Consider the following 18,452-nt stretch of genomic DNA (forward strand, 5'->3'; position numbering starts at 1 on the left):
AGGAAGGAAGGAAGGAAGGAAGGAAGGAAGGAAGGAAGGAAGGAAAGCAAAAATGACAAGAACAAGTGACATGGCCATCTTGTTAATCTACCCTCTGGGTTTTTTTTTTTTTAGCATTGGTCAGATCCTTACATGAGTTTTGTTACCTGTTTGAGAGATGTGGAGAACTTAGTGAAGTCAAGAGGTTGAAAAAGATCAGGACTTGCTGATTCTATAAAAGAAAAGTTTGAGGTGTGACATCTGTCACCTTATATTACAAAGGGCTACGCAGAAGATTTGAAGAGAGGAAGTGTGAGGTTGAATTGTCTCTTACCAGCCTCTGTAACACTACATTGTATGAGGCTCTCGCTTCCCTTTCCTGGTACACTTGGAATGTATTCTCTTCATCTTTGCTATTTCAGTGACCTCATTGTTCTTCAAGGCTCAGCTTCAGCATCACCTCTTCCTTGAAATGTTCTTCAGAAAGTCAGTCAATAAACATAAGCATCTACTGTGTGCCGAGCCCTGTACTAAACGCTAGTGATACAAAAAGAAGCTAAAGACAGTCTCTGCCCTCAGGGAGCTTACAGTTTAATAAGATGTCCACAGTTTAATGAGAAACCCTGGATATTAGTGATCTTTTCCTCCCTTAGTATTCCTACCATATTCTCTTTTTATATTCACATTCTCAGACTCTGGAATACACTAGGGAGTTAACAATTACTTGCTGAGTAATCTCCTTTACTCCATTTATCCCCTTATATTATACTTTACATGGTTTCATGTGATTTCTCCCCAGTAGAACATAAGCTCCTTGAGGGCAGGGACTTCTTTTTTTTCTGAATAGTGTATCCTCAGCATCCAACATAGCAAACAATTAAAAAATACTTGTTGAATGTTTATTTTTCTTTTAGTTTTTAATTAATTTTAATCTTTACTGGATTGGCTTTCTGACCTGATATAAGAATGAATGATTCTCAAACCAGTAACAAGTTGTTTACTGTCAAAATTTAATTGATTTCATGTTTTGTAATACTATTAGGTTTGGCATCTACAGTGCTTGCCAGTTCTTGTTTCAAAGAAGTAGCCATGGTCTGTAGGTGTGAGATTCCTTTGTAAAGTCTGTAAGTTTTTGTTCTCATTCTTTATTCCTGAACCATGTTTTTATTTTTTTTTTAATTTTATTTTGCAAAGCAATTGGGATTAAGTGACTTGCCCAGGGTTACACAGCTAGCAAGTATCAAGTATCTGAGACCAGATTTGAACTCAGGTCCTCCTGACTCCAGGGCTGATGCTCTGTCTACTGCACTACCTAGATGCCCCCCTGAACCATATATTTTTTAACCGAATTTCACCATCTTTCCCTATATCCACCATTGCACTGAAGTCACTGAATAGAAAAGTATCTGTGGATTTAATTTGGAAGGTCTTCTTGGTGTTTTCAGAGAATTTCTTTCCTTCTTTAATCTCTGCAACATATGGTCACACAATTATTTGCATGTGTTATTTTGTTTTTGGTTTATTTACTCTTTCTGTAAATAAATTATTATGAGCACTGCAACACGAGATCCTCAAATGTCTCATGGTATGTTTCTTGTTTCCTTTGGATACATGATAAAGCTCAGCTCTATCAGTTCCTTCTTTTTCCCTTCTAAGGAGAATGTGAGCCATTTCTTAGTGCCAGAGAAAACAAACAGAATACAAGTGAGCAGTTCTGCCTTTTCTTTTTCTTTTTTTTTAAAGCAATCGGGGTTAAGTAACTTGCTCAAGGTTACAAGGTCAGTTATTTCTGGGTGTGGTACTGAGTGTCTGAGCCCGGGATTCGATCTCCAGGTCATCCCAACACTGGAGCCAGTGCTCTTACTCACTGAGCCACCTGGCCGCCCCTAAGCAATTGGGGTTAAGTAACTTGCTCAAGGTTACACGGCCAGGTGTTTCTGGGTGGGTGCTAAGTGTCTGAGCCCGGGATTCAATCTCCAGGTCTTCTCAACACTGGAGCCAGTGCTCTTACTCGCTGTGCTACCTGGCCGCCCCTTTTCTTTTTTTTTTAACTTTTTTTTTTTTTGCTTTTTGGAGGGCAGTTGGGGTTAAGTGACTTGCCCAAGGTCACATGGCTAGTTTTTGTGTGTGTGTATTAATTGTCTGAGGCCAGATCCGAGCTCAGGTCCTCCTGACTCCAAGGCCAGCGCTCTACTCACTGTGCCACCTAGCTGCCCCTAGCTCTGCCTTTTCAATCTCATTAGTGATCAACATATCTACTCCAAGCACAGGTCACTTCCTTTTTCTCATCTCCCTCTTTTTTGTCCAATTTAGAGCTTGAAAAAAAAAATTTAAAGCCCTGTGTTTCCTTGTATTGCCCACATAGAAAGTACAGTGGCTGTTTACAGGCCCCATTCCACTTCTTATTGGTACAAGAAGGAATTTGACCTGCTATGCTTCGGACTTGGACCAGTTCACCCCTCTTTAGGCAGCCTGAGGCCCCTTGTTTCTGGAGCTTCACCACATTGTTGCCGAACTTAGCACAAACAACCGATCTGCATAGCCCACTTCTGTTTAGAAATTCTAAGCTCTAGCAAAACACCAACCTCAGTTTCTCCAGTAGCATGTGCTTCCAATCCTGACTTGAAAAACTCTGGAGTCTTCCTTTTCTTTCCTTTTTAGCACAATTTATTCTAATCTTTAGCATTCTGGGAAGAATTCTCACTGGACCATGCCACGTATTATATTCATTCCTTGTTATTTGCCCTTAGTTCTGTCTCTTATACTAGTTGTTTTAAAATCTCAATTAGTTGGTGAGTTCCCTGGGCATCCAAAACAGTTCCTTTAGACAACTTCCTTTTCACTTCCTCATTGGAATTATTTGTGCCTTCAGAATTTAATTCTTGATAGTTTTCCATATTTCATGGTTTGTTTTTCCTTGTAGAATTTTAAGTCAAGAAATCCTACCTACCTCTACTTTTAACTCTTTGAATTATGCTTTCCAAAATCTAGTGTGCATGTCAAACTTTTGGGATTCTTCCTCTCTTTTGATTGGAGTCATTGCTTACCCCGAGATTCCTATCATTCCCACCCTAGCTGTGAGTTTCTCGCTATTGTTGAGAATCAGATCCAAAACAGAGTTACCCTTGTTGGTTCTTCCACTTTCAAGAAACGATTATGTTAGCTTCTCTCTTTTTAGTAGAGAGAGGGGGCTCCAGCATCTTAGATATTTGGATGATGGTGTCTCCTCTCACCATATCCTGCCTGTCCCTGTTTCATTCTTGGGATCTGTTTCCCAAAGTCTTCATCTATCTCACTGTTATCTCCAGGTGGTCTGTAGTGAACTTTGATGACAATGTTGCTTCTGTTTCTGCCTCCACACATCTTGACCTAAGTGATTTCTTCCATGCTACCCACCATTTCTATTTGCATATCTTCTCAATGTACATTGCTACTCTCTTTCCTTTTTTATCTATCCTGTTTAATTTAAGTGAGGCATGTCTTCAAATAACCATTTTCAGTAGTTTCACAGCTGTAGAGCTGAAATGGGACCTCAAAACTTATCTTGTCCAGCCCCTCATTTTACAGAAAAGGAAACTGAGACCCATAGAGGTTCCAGTTATAACTATCTCTTTAGTTAAAATCTTCAGTTCATCTTGCTTATTACTTACTGCTTTGTGCATTTATGTGGAAACATCCAAAGCCATGGTTCTTCTTACTAGTATTATCTTATAGACTTGAACAAATATGTTACTGAAATCTCAGTAGCTGATTTGTCCAGCGTCCCCTGATTAGCCAGTCAAGAAATGTTTTCAGTGAAGAGAAACAAGTTTTGTTTTGTGGAACTTGTTCTTCTCTGCCTCATGCTTACAAACTCTCTGACTGATGATAAATTCAAGAATTTTGTCAATAATTGGCATCAGGCTTCAGGCATCTCTTCTGTAGTCTGTAAAATTCATTTCCCTCCCTTCTGAAAATTTAGACATTTTGCCCATTATAGCGACTCCAAGGTGCTAGAATACTGGGAATATAATGATATCAGGTTAGAGTTAGAGAATCTTCATGAATGATAATTAACAAGTTAGTTCTGGAGACTGTTATTTAAGGCAGCATAGCGGTTTGTTAGCATTCCTATCTAGCTTATTCCTAACCAAGTTATCCTTCAGTTCACTTGTACCAGTGTTTGCTCTGTTTTTGCAAGATCAATAATTCCGCTTCATGGAGGAGACTGTCCAGAAATGAGTGATGAGTAGTTTCTTTCCTTCTTGCCCCCCACTCCCAAGAATGGTAGGTTAATACTTTTTTTGTTTCCTTCAGATTCTCTCATTCAGGAGGCATGGTGTAAAGCTGAGTCAGTTCCAAAATGGGGTATTTCTGTGGGAGAGCCATCTGAGGAAGGACCTGCAAAGAATAATCCTAGGGATTGCAAGTTGACAGGAGACTGGGAATATGATATCAAGTTACAAAGGCAAAAGGAAAACAAGGAGAGAAAATCCAGAAAAATGACCATCAATCATGGTGGTAATAATAGACTTGAGAGAAATTTCACTCTGCGTTTAAACCTTCCACAGCAGACAATTTCAAAAGGAAAAAGCATTTCTAAACATGGTGTCCATGCCAAGAACTCCAAGCAGTTTTCCAGTCTCCTTAAGTGTTATAAAATCTCTTCAAATAAGAACTGTTGTAGATATAATACATGCAGGAAGTCCTTCAGTTACCACTCAGACCTTGGTCAGTATCATGGACCAGTCACTGGAGAAAAACCACATGGGAAATTTTTCAGGAAAACCTCACTTTGGAAGCATGACAGTATCCTTTCAAAAGAAAAACCCTTTGTATGCAGTGAGTGTGGGAAGGCCTTCATAGAAAAAGGAAGACTTACAGAACATAAGAAAATCCACACAGGAGAGAAACCCTTTGAATGCAGTGAATGTGGGAAGACCTTTTGTTATCCATCAAAACTTACTCTCCATAAGAGGATTCATACTGGAGAGAAACCTTTTAAATGTAATGAGTGTGGGAAAGCCTTCATAGATAAAGGAAGACTTACTGGACATAAGAAAATTCACACAGGAGAGAAGCCCTTTGAATGTAATGAGTGTGGGAAGGCTTTCTGTTACCGATCAAGTCTTACTGGGCACAAGAGAATTCACACTGGAGAGAAACCCTTTGAGTGTAATGAGTGTGGAAAAGCCTTCTGCTACCCATCAAGTCTTACTCTCCACAAGAGAATTCACACTAGAGAGAAACTCTTTGAATGTAATGAGTGTGGGAAAGCTTTCTGCTACCCATCAAAGCTTATTTTCCATAAAAGAATTCATACTGGAGAAAAACCCTTTGAATGTAATGAGTGTGGGAAAGCCTTTATAGACAAAGGAAGACTTACTAAACATAAGAAAATTCACATAGGAGAAAAACCTTTTGAGTGTAATGAATGTGGGAAGGCTTTCTCCTACCCATCAAAACTTACTCTCCATATGAGAATTCACACTGGAGAGAAACCTTTTGAATGTAATGAGTGTGGGAAGGCCTTCAATTGCAAAGCAAGCCTTACTAAACACAAATTAATTCATACTGGAGAGAAGCCCTTTGAATGTAATGAGTGTGGAAGAAATTTCAGGCAAAGCTCAGCACTTAGAAAGCATCGGAAACTTCACACTGGAGTCACTCTGCATAAGATAATTCATAGTGGAGAGAAGCCCTTTGAATGTAATGAGTGTGAAAAGGCCTTCAAACACAAAGCAAATCTGATTGAACACAAGTTAATTCATACGGGAGAGAAGCCCTTCAAATGTAATGAATGTGGGAGGGGCTTTCGGCGACGTTCATTACTTAGGAGGCATCAGAGACTTCATACTAAAGAAACGATATTATGTTAGTGAGTGTAGGAAAGCAACGCTAACTTCATACATCAGGGAAACCCTTTGAATGTATTGACTCTGGAAAGGCCTGTAGCACCAGCTACTTCCCTAGTAACCATTCAGAATTCACCATGGAGAGTAACGTTTTAAATACAATAAATGTGAGAATTTTTCACAGTGCTAATTTCTGGCCACCTGTTGCCATGCTACTGATACCACTCCACCCTCTGCTTCGGTCTACTCCTCCAGCTTCCACCCTAGAGCCCCATGCTCCTGATTTGTGAGAATTCACCTAATCTGGCTTCACTTCTGTCTGGCACCACACTGTTCTCTGGGCATCTCTTCGCCTTCCTTCCATTTTCCATCTCCAAGTCTGAATATTCATCAGTTGTACACTACTATTCCTGGAAAGGACAAATGACTTCCTAGATCACCGCACCCCTCCTCTATGTATGCTGTCTTTCCTCATTAGAATGTAAGCTCCTGGAGGGCAGACTGTCTTGCTTTTTGCACTTAGCATAGAGTCTGGTACACTATAAGCACCTAAGTATTTGTTCATTCACTCATTCCTTTAGGAAGCACAAACATCATGCCAGTAGAAACAGAGTCAAGGGAATGAGTGTAGGAAAGTCATTAGTCCTGATTCCCTTAGGAATCAGGAAAAATCAAACTAGCTAGGAAAAATGTCAGTAAATGAATGTGGGAAAGCAACAGCTCAAGCCTTAGGAGCCATTAGAGAACTGATATTGGAGAAATCACATGAATATAATACATGTGGGAAGGCTATGAGTAATCACTCCGTAAGACAGCCATACAGAACTTGAGGATTGAAAGGAACCTTGGGAGCCATCTAATTCAACCTCTGCCTGGACAAGAATCCTACAGATACCTGACACATGCTCATCTGGCCTTTGCTTGAAAACCTGTAGTGATACAGCTTATTCATTGGGATCTTATTTTGGCATGTGGTGTAGGGCATTGGTCAAAAACTAATTTTTGCCAAACAGCTTTCCAGTAGAAGGCCACATTTTAAAAAGTGGGAGAAAAGATACCTTTCAGATCTATGGTTTGGTGGTAAACTCATTATCAAACATGGAATAGATGAAGTTATAAAAAATAGACCATTTGACAGCTTAAAATTAAAATGGTTTTGCATGAACAAAATCATGTAAAGTAGGATACAAGAACTTTATTTGAGAAAAAAATTTCATCAAATCACTCAAAAAAAGTCTGATATCCAAGACACATAGGGAATTAGTACAGATGTATAAGACTAAGAGCTATTCCCCAAGAGGTAAATGGTAACAGGATATGCAGTTTTGCAAAGAAGAAAAGCAAATGATCAACAACAATATGAAATTGATCATTTTATTTTACCCAGATATGTGATTTAATTAGTGTGGGAAATGCCTTCTACAGACACACACTGATGGTTCTGTAAATTATAGTCTTAGTTCCCAGGAATGACTAACACACAGTTTCACAGAGTCAGAGGCAAAACTTGAACCCAAGGTCTTTCTAACTAAGGATGGCCTGGCCTTCTTGTTACAACATAGTTTTGCCTTTCAGTCAACTAATATTTATTAAATTCCTGCTATGTACTTAGTATTTGTGGATAAAAAAAAGCAGAAGACATTTCCTGTGATTCAGGAGTTTACAATCTAATAGAGAAACCATCATGCAAACATCTGTATAAAAATACAAGATAAATTTGAGGTAATCAATAGAGGCAAGCACTATTATTAAGGGGGATTGGGAAAGATTTCTTGCAGAAGGTGGAACTTCAGCTGAGATTTGAAGGAAGCCAGGGAGGCCAGGAGACAGATGAGAATGGAGAAAATTTTGGGCATGAAAGGCAGACAGTGCCCAGAGTCTGGAAATAAAAGAGTATTTGCAAGGAACAGCAAGGAGGCCAGTATCACTGGATTGAAAAGTGTACATGTATTGATGGAAAAAAGGGGTGTGAGTTGGTGTAAGCTATGAGAGGACTCATGAAAAAATATTCCACATTTCTACTAATAACAGAAGTTAAAATTACTATAATGTTCCATCTTACACCCATCCAATTGACAAAGATGATTAAATATGACAATAGTCATCTTAGAGGATCCATGAGAAGACAGGAACAATATTACACTATTTGTCTTCTCACCCATTACATTAATTTAACCCTTCTAGAAAACTGCTTGGACATGCAATATTAAGCAGTTAAGTATAATTGATTATTTATGCCCTTTGACCCAGTGAGGCCATCACAGGGGTCAAAGACAGACAAAAAAATATCAAAATTTTTATAATATCCTTTTTCTGTGATAGCAAAAAGCTAGGAAGAAAATTGGTGTCCATGTATAATTGATTATTTATGCCCTTTGACCCAGTGAGGCCATCACAGGGGTCAAAGACAGACAAAAAAATATCAAAATTTTTATAATATCCTTTTTCTGTGATAGCAAAAAGCTAGAAAGAAAATGGGTGTCCATGACGTGGAGAATAACTCAGATTACCTTTCACTTATGCTGTATTTATCTTGTATGTGCAGTTATTTGTATATTGTCTCCTACATTATAATGTGAGAGCTCCTTAAAGGCAGGGACTGTATTTTTGCCTTTATGCTTAATACAATGCATGGCACATAGTGCCGAGTGAACTCAGTTGACTGAACTTTTGACCTATGAATGTAATGGAATATTGTGGTGTAAGAAATGATGAATATGAAGAATTTGGAGAATGTTGAGAAGATGCTAGGAAGACTAAATAAATAAGTAGAACTAAGAACAATAGGAACAATGACCACAATCATGCAAAGGAAAACAACTTTAGAAAGATGTTGGAGTGCAGTTCAGTGCAGTAGCCAACTCAAATATTGATACAGAAACATACCTTTCACTTCATTAGAATCGGGTCGATGACAGGTGTGAATCAGTCAATCAATAAACATTTATTAAGTCCTTGCTTTGTGCCAGTCACTGTCATGGCTAACAGATCTCTTTGTTACCAAAAGATTCCATTGGGGAAAAGGTGGTCATTGGGAAATGACAGATTCTTTTCCTAAAGACCTAGTGAGAGGTATCTCATGACCTCCTGAAGCAGTCCATTCCCCTTTTGGGTAGCTCTAATTATTTGGACATCAAACCAAAATTTCACTTGTTGCAACTTTTGTCCATGACTACCCAGCTGAGAGAGATACTCCTAAGGCAAAGGCTTTAGGCTATTCTGCCAGTGGCCCCTTCTTACCACTGGAATCAAGTAAAAATTCCTGTGCATCTTTTAAAGCCCTTTATGACCTGACTTCAACTTACCTTTCCAAGCTTCTTTTTTTTGTTTTTAACATTCCTTCTTATGTTCAGCACTTTAGCTAAACCAACCTTTTGGGCCCTTCCTCATATACAATAGCCTGCCTTCCCTTTCCATGCTGTTTCCTGCCTGGAATAGATTCCATCCTCACCTTTTATGATCCCTAGTTTCCTTCAAAGCTCAGTTCGAAAGCCACTTCTCCCCTGAATCTTTACTGATTCCCACAGCAGCTGTTCCCCTTTCCCCAGCCCACCCCACCCATGTTATGTTTCATATACTTGCATGTCTATGTGTCTCCCCCAGGAGAATGCAAGCTCTGTGGGACCGATTCCTTTATGCCTTTATTGCTTTCTAATGGATGGCCTGATTGCTCATAATTCTTCCACCTAAGACAAAGCAGAATGGGTTTAATCTTGCAAGTGTTTGAACACAACTATTTTACTCCCTCCCTCTAAATATTCTCCAGGCCAGAAATAACCTTTTCTATCAACCAAGCCTCATGGAATGAAAGGAAGGCTTTGCATGTGATGGAGGTGGAAAAATCTTTCGTTATGAGGAATTCATACAGGGCGGAGGCCCTCTGAAATTATTATAATAAAGATGGGAAAAAACTTTCAGCAATAGGGAAAATTCTTAGTGACCAAAGGAGAGAAGTAACGGGAAGGTTCTTTCAATGTACCAAGTGTGGGAAACTCAGCGCTGTCATATTCTGTGTCAGACAATTCGTACTGGACAGAGATAATTAAGAATATAACAATTATGGAAAATCCTTGCAGAATTATTCATCGTTCATCAGGCATCATCTGATCCATGCTGAAGTCTAACTGTGGGAAGGCAGTGATGTGAAAGGAACTTTATTCAGATTTGTCACTTGCTAAATTTTGATATTGTGACTGCCCAGGATTCATTTAATACATTATTGTCTAACTTTTTGTGAGTCTAAATCTCGTATAAATGATGATCCCCATGTATTCCCTCCCTTTTTTCTGTTGGTGTATTCCATCTAATGTCCAGTTTTATTCTTCTTGGGAGCATTATGCTGGATGGCAGTCCATAAGGCCAAGTGCAATTACAATTTCCCATACCCCTGCTGACACTGAATTTATCGTTTTTATTATATTTTGCCAATTTAATGGATGAGGTTGTACCTTATACATGTATTACTTTTACTTCTTCCACTGGGAGTGGAATGACAGAAAGGTTGTGGGGCATTTACCCAAAGAGGTCATAGATTTAAAACCAGAAGGAGCCTTAGGAGTTATCCAGTACACACACACACACACACACACACACACACACACACACTTTAAAGATGAAAAAACAGGTTTAGAAAAAATGGCATACTAAAGGTCACCTCAGGAGCCAGCAGGATTCAAACCCAGATCCACTGACTGCAGAGCCAGAATTCTCTTCCCTGCCCCATGCTGCCTCTCCAAGGTTTGTTGATATTTCCCTCTTGTGTGAACTCTTCATTCTCTCTAACCCTGACCCTAACTCTTCGAGCACTTGTCCATGGAGTCCTGGGCATCATCCTTGCAGGTTTATCAGTTTCTAAGCTGTTTTTAAAAAAATCTGTTCTAATGAGAATTTTTCTGTTATTGAATACATCAAAACTTGTTCCTGAAATTTATGAATTTCAAAGTCATAGAAATTATATTTCCCTCCTCCCCACTGAGGCTGCTAGGTGGCACAGTGGATAGAGTGTTAAGCCTGCAGTTAGGAAGACCTGAGTTCAAATCCAGCCTGAGAGTTACTAGCTATATGACGCTGGGCAAGTCACTTAATTCTGTTTGCCTCAGTTTCCTCATCTGTAAACTAATCTTAAGAAGGAAATGGCAAGCCTCTCTAGTATCTCTGTTAAGAAAAACACAATTGAGATCATGAAGAGTCAGATGGGACTAAGCACCCATTTATCACTGAGGAAGATGATTCATACTTTCCTAGCTGTTTTGCATATATGTGTATAGTGCATTCGTATTTGTTTATTCTTGTATGTATTTGTCTATTAAAGCCTGGAAGAATGACTTGTTAAAGTACAGATTAGATTAAATGGTCTCTGGGGACCTTTTCAATCTTAAGATTCTGAAACAAGCAGGGTGAGCTAGAGTTCATAATGCAAGAGAGCAAATTTGCCCCATATATATGAGATTTGGTAGGATAAAACTCACGATAGGCATATATATGTATATATATACATATATATATACATACATATGTATATATATACATATATATATATATATATATAACCAACGGGCTACAACTTATTTAATAAGAGGGGAAGTAAAAGCCAGGCAGCAATGTTTATTAAGAATGTGGAGTCATCCAGAAACCAGAGGCAAATAGCTTGGTGAAGGCAATAGTTGCTAAGACGTGGTGTCGCTAGAGCTGGCCTCAGAGCCAGGAAGTCTTGGGTTTCCATCCCCCCTCTGCCATAACCCTGGCCAAATTAGCCCTTAGTGTTCTAAGTTGTAGAGAAGGTGCCAGCCTGCATTGGTAGAATGGGAAACGTACACGTCCCATCCCTAGGCACGGGCACAGGTGGAATCACCTTGAAAAGTCTCAGGTTCAGCTCCAAGTGCTTTTGATTCTTTGTTGAGATATCAGGGGATATGGGAACAATAGCAAAATAGGGATACGAGATGGAAGTTGGGGATCCTAAGCTCTCCAGTTCCTCTCAGAGATGCGCCCTCAAACCTGTTAGCCACAGCTGCCTACTCAAAGGCAAGCCCTCATCAGATCAGAAGAGTAAGCTTCCTGCAGTTTCCAGATGCCGTATAAGTCCAGGATTGCTTGGGCAGTTGTCCAAACAGGATCTGTGACTTAGCCCGCTAGGTCTCAACTCTGTCCCTCTGTATTTAACAATTCTATTCATCACAGATAATTCCTTCCTTGACCTGATTCTGTGTAAGTTACCAGGATTTGGGAAGGTAAAGGTGGGAGAAGGTTTGGAGGCAGGTTTTGGCCCAGCCCGCTACCTCCCATCCTTTGGTCTTGGTCACTTCAGAGTCAGCCCACTGCTATGGTCCTGGCTACAGCATTGTGTGCCCCACCTTAAGGCATAGAATAATCAATGATTTGATGATGATGATGACAGTAACAGCTGATTTATAGTCCTTTAAGGTTTGCAAAGTGCTTCACATGATCTCTTTTGCACTTCACAATAATCCACTTTCTAGGTGAGGAAACAGATTGAGAGAGGTTAAATGACTTACCAGGGTCACACAGTGTCTGAGGCAGGATTTGAACTCGGAACACAGGAAACCCATCCCCAGGCTATAGTATGTCTTTCAGATATATGCTATAGCATCATTCTCCCTTCTCAGTCACCCTTTCTGTGTTATCCAGACCTCTTGCTTCCCCTAACTCCTGTGATAGACCTCTTGGGGTCTAGTCCCTTGTCCCCCCAGGTCATGGCTTCAGGCATCACCCACGCCTTAACTCCCACCCAAGGACTTGACAAGAGTCTGCTGGTCTGGTCTGTCCCCTCCCTCTTCCATCTTAAATCCATCAGCACCTTGGTCATATAGCGAGCTTCCCTTCCGCTCTATAGTTGGGACCTATTTCCCCACCACAAATACCCACTTAGCACAGTGACTCTGACGAGGACTGAATTGGCCCTAGTGGCATCCTAGTGGGAATGAGATTTACAATGCGAGTGAATTCTTGTGTGGTTTGTGCAGAAATGCTTCCATCCAGAGGGGCTGCTGAGTCTAAGTCTACTCCCAAGTGACAGCTGCTGGAATGTATTGGCATTATGCCAAAAGAAGAGCCTTCCCTCTGTTGTGGCACAAACAAGACCACACTGGTTTAGACACAATCAAGTCAATGAACATTTATGAAGTGCCTACTATGTGCTGGTCACTGAGCTAAGTGCTGGGGATGCAATGTAATTAAAAATAAAGGCAGTCCCTGCCTCAAGAGGCTTACAGACTAATGGGGGTAGACAGCATCCAAAAGGAAGCTCAAAAGGTGGGGGCAGGTGGCTTTCCAGGTGGAAGGGGGGGAAGGTACCCAGCTTGGGGGGCCTGATGGAGAAATCCAAAGGCAGTTGGCAGGTGGATTGTTCAAAGTTCATTTCTTCCAACTTTGCAGCTGGGAGCTTTACTCTCTGCAGAGCAGAGGATCCCAAAGCATCAGTGAATAGCAAATTTGTACAGTTATAGACCTAAGGGAGCTCATTCATGGAAATAGAGGGGGAGGAAACACCTTCAAGGACTTATTCAGCATTGAAATCAGGGCTCAAGTCCTGAGAAACAGGAGGAGGAGAGGAGTGTGGGACAAACTTTCACAGTATTGCTGCTCAGGTACAGTAAGGTCACATGGGCTGTTCCAGTCAGGGAGTAGCTGGAGGGCAGTTTTCCCTGTCCAGGTGACATGAAGTTCTGTTTCTGGGGATGGAGCAACTTAGGAGCCCCAGGCAATGACCACACCAAATCTGTTCTTCAAGTTGTACAAGTTTGAGCCTAGAAATAGATTTTTTTTCCAACGCAAAACATTTCAAACAGGCTCGTGATTTTTCTGATGCAAGAAAACATTTTTGTGCCTTGAGAAACTATTGTCAGCATCTAAAACACAAGGCCATGCAATAAATGGGAAAATAGGGTCAGCTAGGTGGCACATTGAATAGAGCACTGGAGTCACGAGGACCTGAGTTCAAATTTGGCCTCAGACACTTGACACACTTACTGGCTATGTGACCTTGGGTAAGTCACTTAACTCCAAATGCCTTGCTTTCCCCACCCTCAAAAAAAAAAGAGCAGATTTGGAGTTTAAGTAAATAATTGTTTAAATAGCAATAAATTCTTAAATAATACCACTACAATGTTCATCCCTTCATTCCAGAGTCAAAAATCTCTGTGTGGGTGTGCCACTGGCAATGTGAGAGGCTTAGTCTACTTTTGGAGTACGGGGGTAAGAAAAACTCTTCTTTAAGAAGTCTGTTCCATCTTTTGACTCTGTTATTGAATAGATTGGTACTTTGTGATGACTCCAGTATTTTAACTTACTGATAGTTATCTCTTAAAGGCTCAGCTTCCTTTGCCTGCCTCAACAAATATCAAGTCCCATAAGCTCCTTGTTTCCTCCCCATGCATGGCTGCCACAGGCTTGGGGAAGCAGGCGTTTCATGGGCCCATGGGGGTCACAAGAGCTTAAGGGTAGAGCTTTCTGCACTGTAACCTTACTTATCTTGTAAAGAAGCATCTTGCTCAAATCTCCATTCTAACTGGGTGGTTTTCCTAGTGAATTGTTAGACTAGGGCTAGCAGCAGCCCTAAATGGGCCAATCCATCCCACTAATCTTTGGGCTTCCTTACTGGTGGATGGGCTGGACTTAGTGGCTTGTCTCCCACTTCAGTCAGTGTGTTCTTCCTAGGACTGGGCGATTGTATACCCAGCAAGGTTACTGGACCACCAAATTTGGGGGGTGGTTATTTCCCATCCCTGGACATAGATATGATTACTCTTTCAGTGACTTGTACCTTTGTGGAATCCTGGATGGGGCTTGGAGGCCTAACATCAAGAACATAATGATACAGACTTTTGGGAGAAAAGCAATCCCTTTCAGGTCTCTATGGGGTAATGTTTGCCTCAACTGATTTCATGCACATTATGAGTGCAGGAATTTCCTTATTTCATCTTGGGATACAATTTTGTTTTATACTGATTGTGCAGAATGGTTTGGCTAAGTCAGCGGGCTCCCAATGGGCCTATTCCACCAGTCCCAAATGAGACTTCAGCAATACCCACGTCCTGTAACAGATCCATGTCCACCATTCATTGTTCGATGTCACTGCTGTCGCAATGTGCAGTAAAGGCTTGCTTCCCCATTTTGTCACTGTCATCTTGGCCTCATGCCACCCACTTTGAATAGGAGTGTTTTTTGACAATGGCTCCCACTATCAAACAATAGGAAAATCCCATAGACCAGTTTTTTTCCCTTCTCTCACCTAAAGGTGACCAGAACAGAAGCCCTTCTGTACCAAAATGTTTTGAACTCTTGGGTCCATGGGTTTGGGAGACATAGTTTCACCCCTTTTAGCCAATGGGCTTGGATTGCTGGATGTCAGGACAGAGAAAAACCAGGGTGACTTGGGCAGAAAACCCACCTCCTTCTATTTTTCCTGGTTTGCCTATGTTATTATTTGGTTATTTCAGTCCTGCCCTAGTCTCCATGACTCCTTTTGGGATTTTCTTGGCAAAGAAAATAATTTCCTTCTCCGGTGCATCTTCCAGATGAGGAAATTGAAAAAAACAGGGTTGAATGACTTACCCAGGGTCACACAGCTAGTAAGTGTCTGAGGCAGAAATTGAACTCAGGAAAAGGAGCCTTCATGATTCCAAGCCCAGTGATCTATCCATTGTGCCACCAAACTGTCCTGGTTTGCCAATAGTAGTATGATAAATATCTGTCCATCAATCTACCTGCAAGGTAAACGGGATTTGATTCTCCAAATCTACTCTATAAATGAATGGCATAGAAAACAAAGGTAACAAGATGTTACAGTGTTAAGAAGCTAATACTTAACGATCCCATTATGAAGTACAAACACCTTTCTCCGACAAAATTAAAGGCAGCAGCTTCACTAGAAGAACAAAAATGGGCCAACCCTTTAAATATCCCTAGATTAATTTAGCAGGGCAGCTAGGTGGTGCAGCACATAGAGTACTAGCCCTTGAGGCAGAAAGACTTGAGTTTAATTTCAGCCTCAGACACAGTGTGACTCTGGGCAAGTCACTTAACCCTGTTTACCTTAGTTTCCTCATCTGTTAAATGAGTTGGAAAAGGAAATGACAAACCACTCTAGTATCTTTGCCAAGAAAATCTCAAATAGGGTCACAATTAACGGACTAAATAACAACAATTCTATGACAACTAAAAGCATTATCTTAGAGAAAAAAATAAATTTTTCACAAAGACTACATGAATGCGACCCATGAAGACCATAGTAAACCAGTAGTTAATGACTTTAGGTTTTCCCCACACCTTTATTGACAATTTGCAAACAAACAAACAAAAAACAGTTTTAACAAGCAGGAGCTGGGACCTCGGAGTTGGTTTGTATTGCTTTCTTGATGCTGGCGAACATTTTCCAAAGTATTTCTCTCCAAATTGTTTTCATTTTCTTGTGTCAATTGTCTGCATATTTCATTGAATGCTTGGTGCTGCATCCTTACAGATGTATTGGTTCCTTGTAAATTCTACAAAGTATCCTTATATAGCCACGTTCATTATTTTTATATAATTAAATCTATCAGCATAGCTTTGGAATTCTTTAGTATTGAAGCAATAGTATAAATAAACTCACTTCTATATTAATTTATTATTAATTTTTTTTTCTCTCTCCACATATATATGTTGTATAATGCATGGAAGTATGTGTATATACATCTGTATGTACATGCATAAGCTAAAGTATAACTACATAATGCACACACAAATTCATCATGTGAAATTCATTTCTCTATTGTCAACCTACAGAGTTTGGTCTAAGAAAGACAAACAGAATTAGGCTATACGCCTGTTTATTTCTCTCAACTGCCTGCAGAGCTGCAGTTGGAACTGAACTCCCTTTGGGATTAGACTGCACAGAGTATAAAGCCATGAAGCAAGGAAAGGCCCCTGACTCAGGATGTCCGTCTTTTTGTTAGCCAAGATTATAGCTTCCATAAGGCAAGGAAGTACTGATTTAGGGTGTCTGTGCAAGCTTAATCCAGTTTTGTGATTGCTGACCCAGCAGGAGGAATTGGGGTTTACTCAGAGAGCATTGCAAAGGATTATTGGTATGTCAGTCCAGAATGGCTCAAGTCATCCTCTCTGATGGGTCAGCCCAGGTTTTCCACCTTCTTCGGGTGATGAGGGCTTAATCGGGTCTCTCACTCTCTAAAAGGTATTGTGTATTGTATTGCTGAAAGTGAATTTTGGGGAGAACATAACTGACCCCACTTTGTTCTGTACTGACCATTTTCTGTGTATGACCCCTACATGAACTTCAGGACAGTCTACAACAGTTGCTTTGCTCCAGTGTATTCATCCTTCCTCTAACTGCTACCAAAATTTTAAAACTTAAAAGGAGAACGTCAGTCTCCGAAATATCTGACAGGTGACTCCCTCTGATTTAGTGAAACCCGCTGTACTAGCCCTGATAACAAGGGCACATCGCTGATCTACCTTCCGCGGCTAGTGAGATGCTTTCCTTAACAAGCACGCTTCCGTTCCTTTTTTCAGCCAGTCGCGCTGTCATGAGCGGTCTTCTTTTCCGTTCATTTCTTTGTTTGTTTCACCTTACTGTATCCTGCTCCCGGCCGAACTGCGACCGCATATCACCGATCGAGGGCTGGTAGGGTTCGTGCCTGACACACTGCGGGAAATACGCAACAGCGTGGTTGTGCATCTAACCTTGCCCCCTCTTTGCTAACCAGCTGGCCTAACGGCCTTGTGAAATAGGGATTCCCTTTTGTGGGTACTATGTGCAAAGCAGGCTACAAAGGCAAAGGCAGCCCCTGCTCTAACGGGGGAGACAACGCCCGTAGCTGTACGAACTGGATCAATGCAGGATAAATGGGAAATAATGCACAGAAGGCACCGGGATGACCCATTGGCCACAGTTTTGTTTTCGTTGCTTTCTCAATAGGTGGGGAGTCAGGGGCGGGAATGAGAGAATTGAGACCCGAAGATAAAGTGTAATTCAATTTTTTTTAAGAGGTGGAGAAGAGGAGGGGGCGCCTTCCCCAAAGCGGGCCCCGGGCTGGGCGCTCAGCCTCAGCACAGGCTCCGCCGCGGGGGGCGGGAGGGGGCGCTGGAGGACTGACGGCAGAAAAGGGGGGTCCCACCAAGCAGGGGAACAACACTGCTGACAAGCGACTCAGACCGTTATGTGCGTTATCAATAACTAAGTCACGAGGGCACGGCAGGGAGTTGCTCTAAGCCTGGCAGCGTAGCCCCGGCTCAAAGGTCACTTAAGACTACGATGCCCAGGGGAGGTGCCGGGGCAAGGAAAGCTCCACCCGGCGCATGCTCTCTGAGCGCCTCAGACCGCGACGTCTGCAAGCCTACCAGCCCGACTCCTGAGGGTGGCGCAGTGCGCCTGCGCGATTTGGCCCACCGGCTTACAGTACTCAGACTTCTTTGAGCCGCGCGACTCCATTTCCCAGAGTTCCTTGGCACGCTGCAAGGTCTTGCGCACGGCCCCTTCGGCTCCCGAGGGTTCGTCCGGCCTAGTTCGCCTGGGATTCCGGGGGGTGCTGGGAATCGTAGTTCGGAGGGTCAGTGGGCTCAGGGGGCAGCTCTTTGTGGGGTCCGGGGTTCGGAGCTTTTGTTGGTGGGGCTTTTCGGAGG

At 41.5% G+C, this 18,452-nt stretch overlaps 1 protein-coding gene across 1 annotated transcript in view; it reads left to right on the plus strand.

The window, feature by feature from the left end:
* LOC138161830 (zinc finger protein 585A-like) overlaps window positions 1-18,452 on the plus strand; it is a 49,517-nt gene that overhangs the window by 14,039 nt on the left and 17,026 nt on the right. The window contains exon 5 of the mRNA XM_069088807.1: window positions 4,276-5,776. Coding sequence (XP_068944908.1) covers window positions 4,276-5,776 — 1,501 coding nt within the window. The remainder of the gene's footprint in view (window positions 1-4,275; window positions 5,777-18,452) is intronic.

The sequence above is a fragment of the Petaurus breviceps genome, unplaced genomic scaffold (assembly GCF_028583685.1).
Source record: "Petaurus breviceps papuanus isolate PSGF00001 unplaced genomic scaffold, PetGlider_PUasm1.0 185, whole genome shotgun sequence".
Classification (NCBI taxonomy): Eukaryota; Metazoa; Chordata; class Mammalia; order Diprotodontia; family Petauridae; genus Petaurus; species Petaurus breviceps.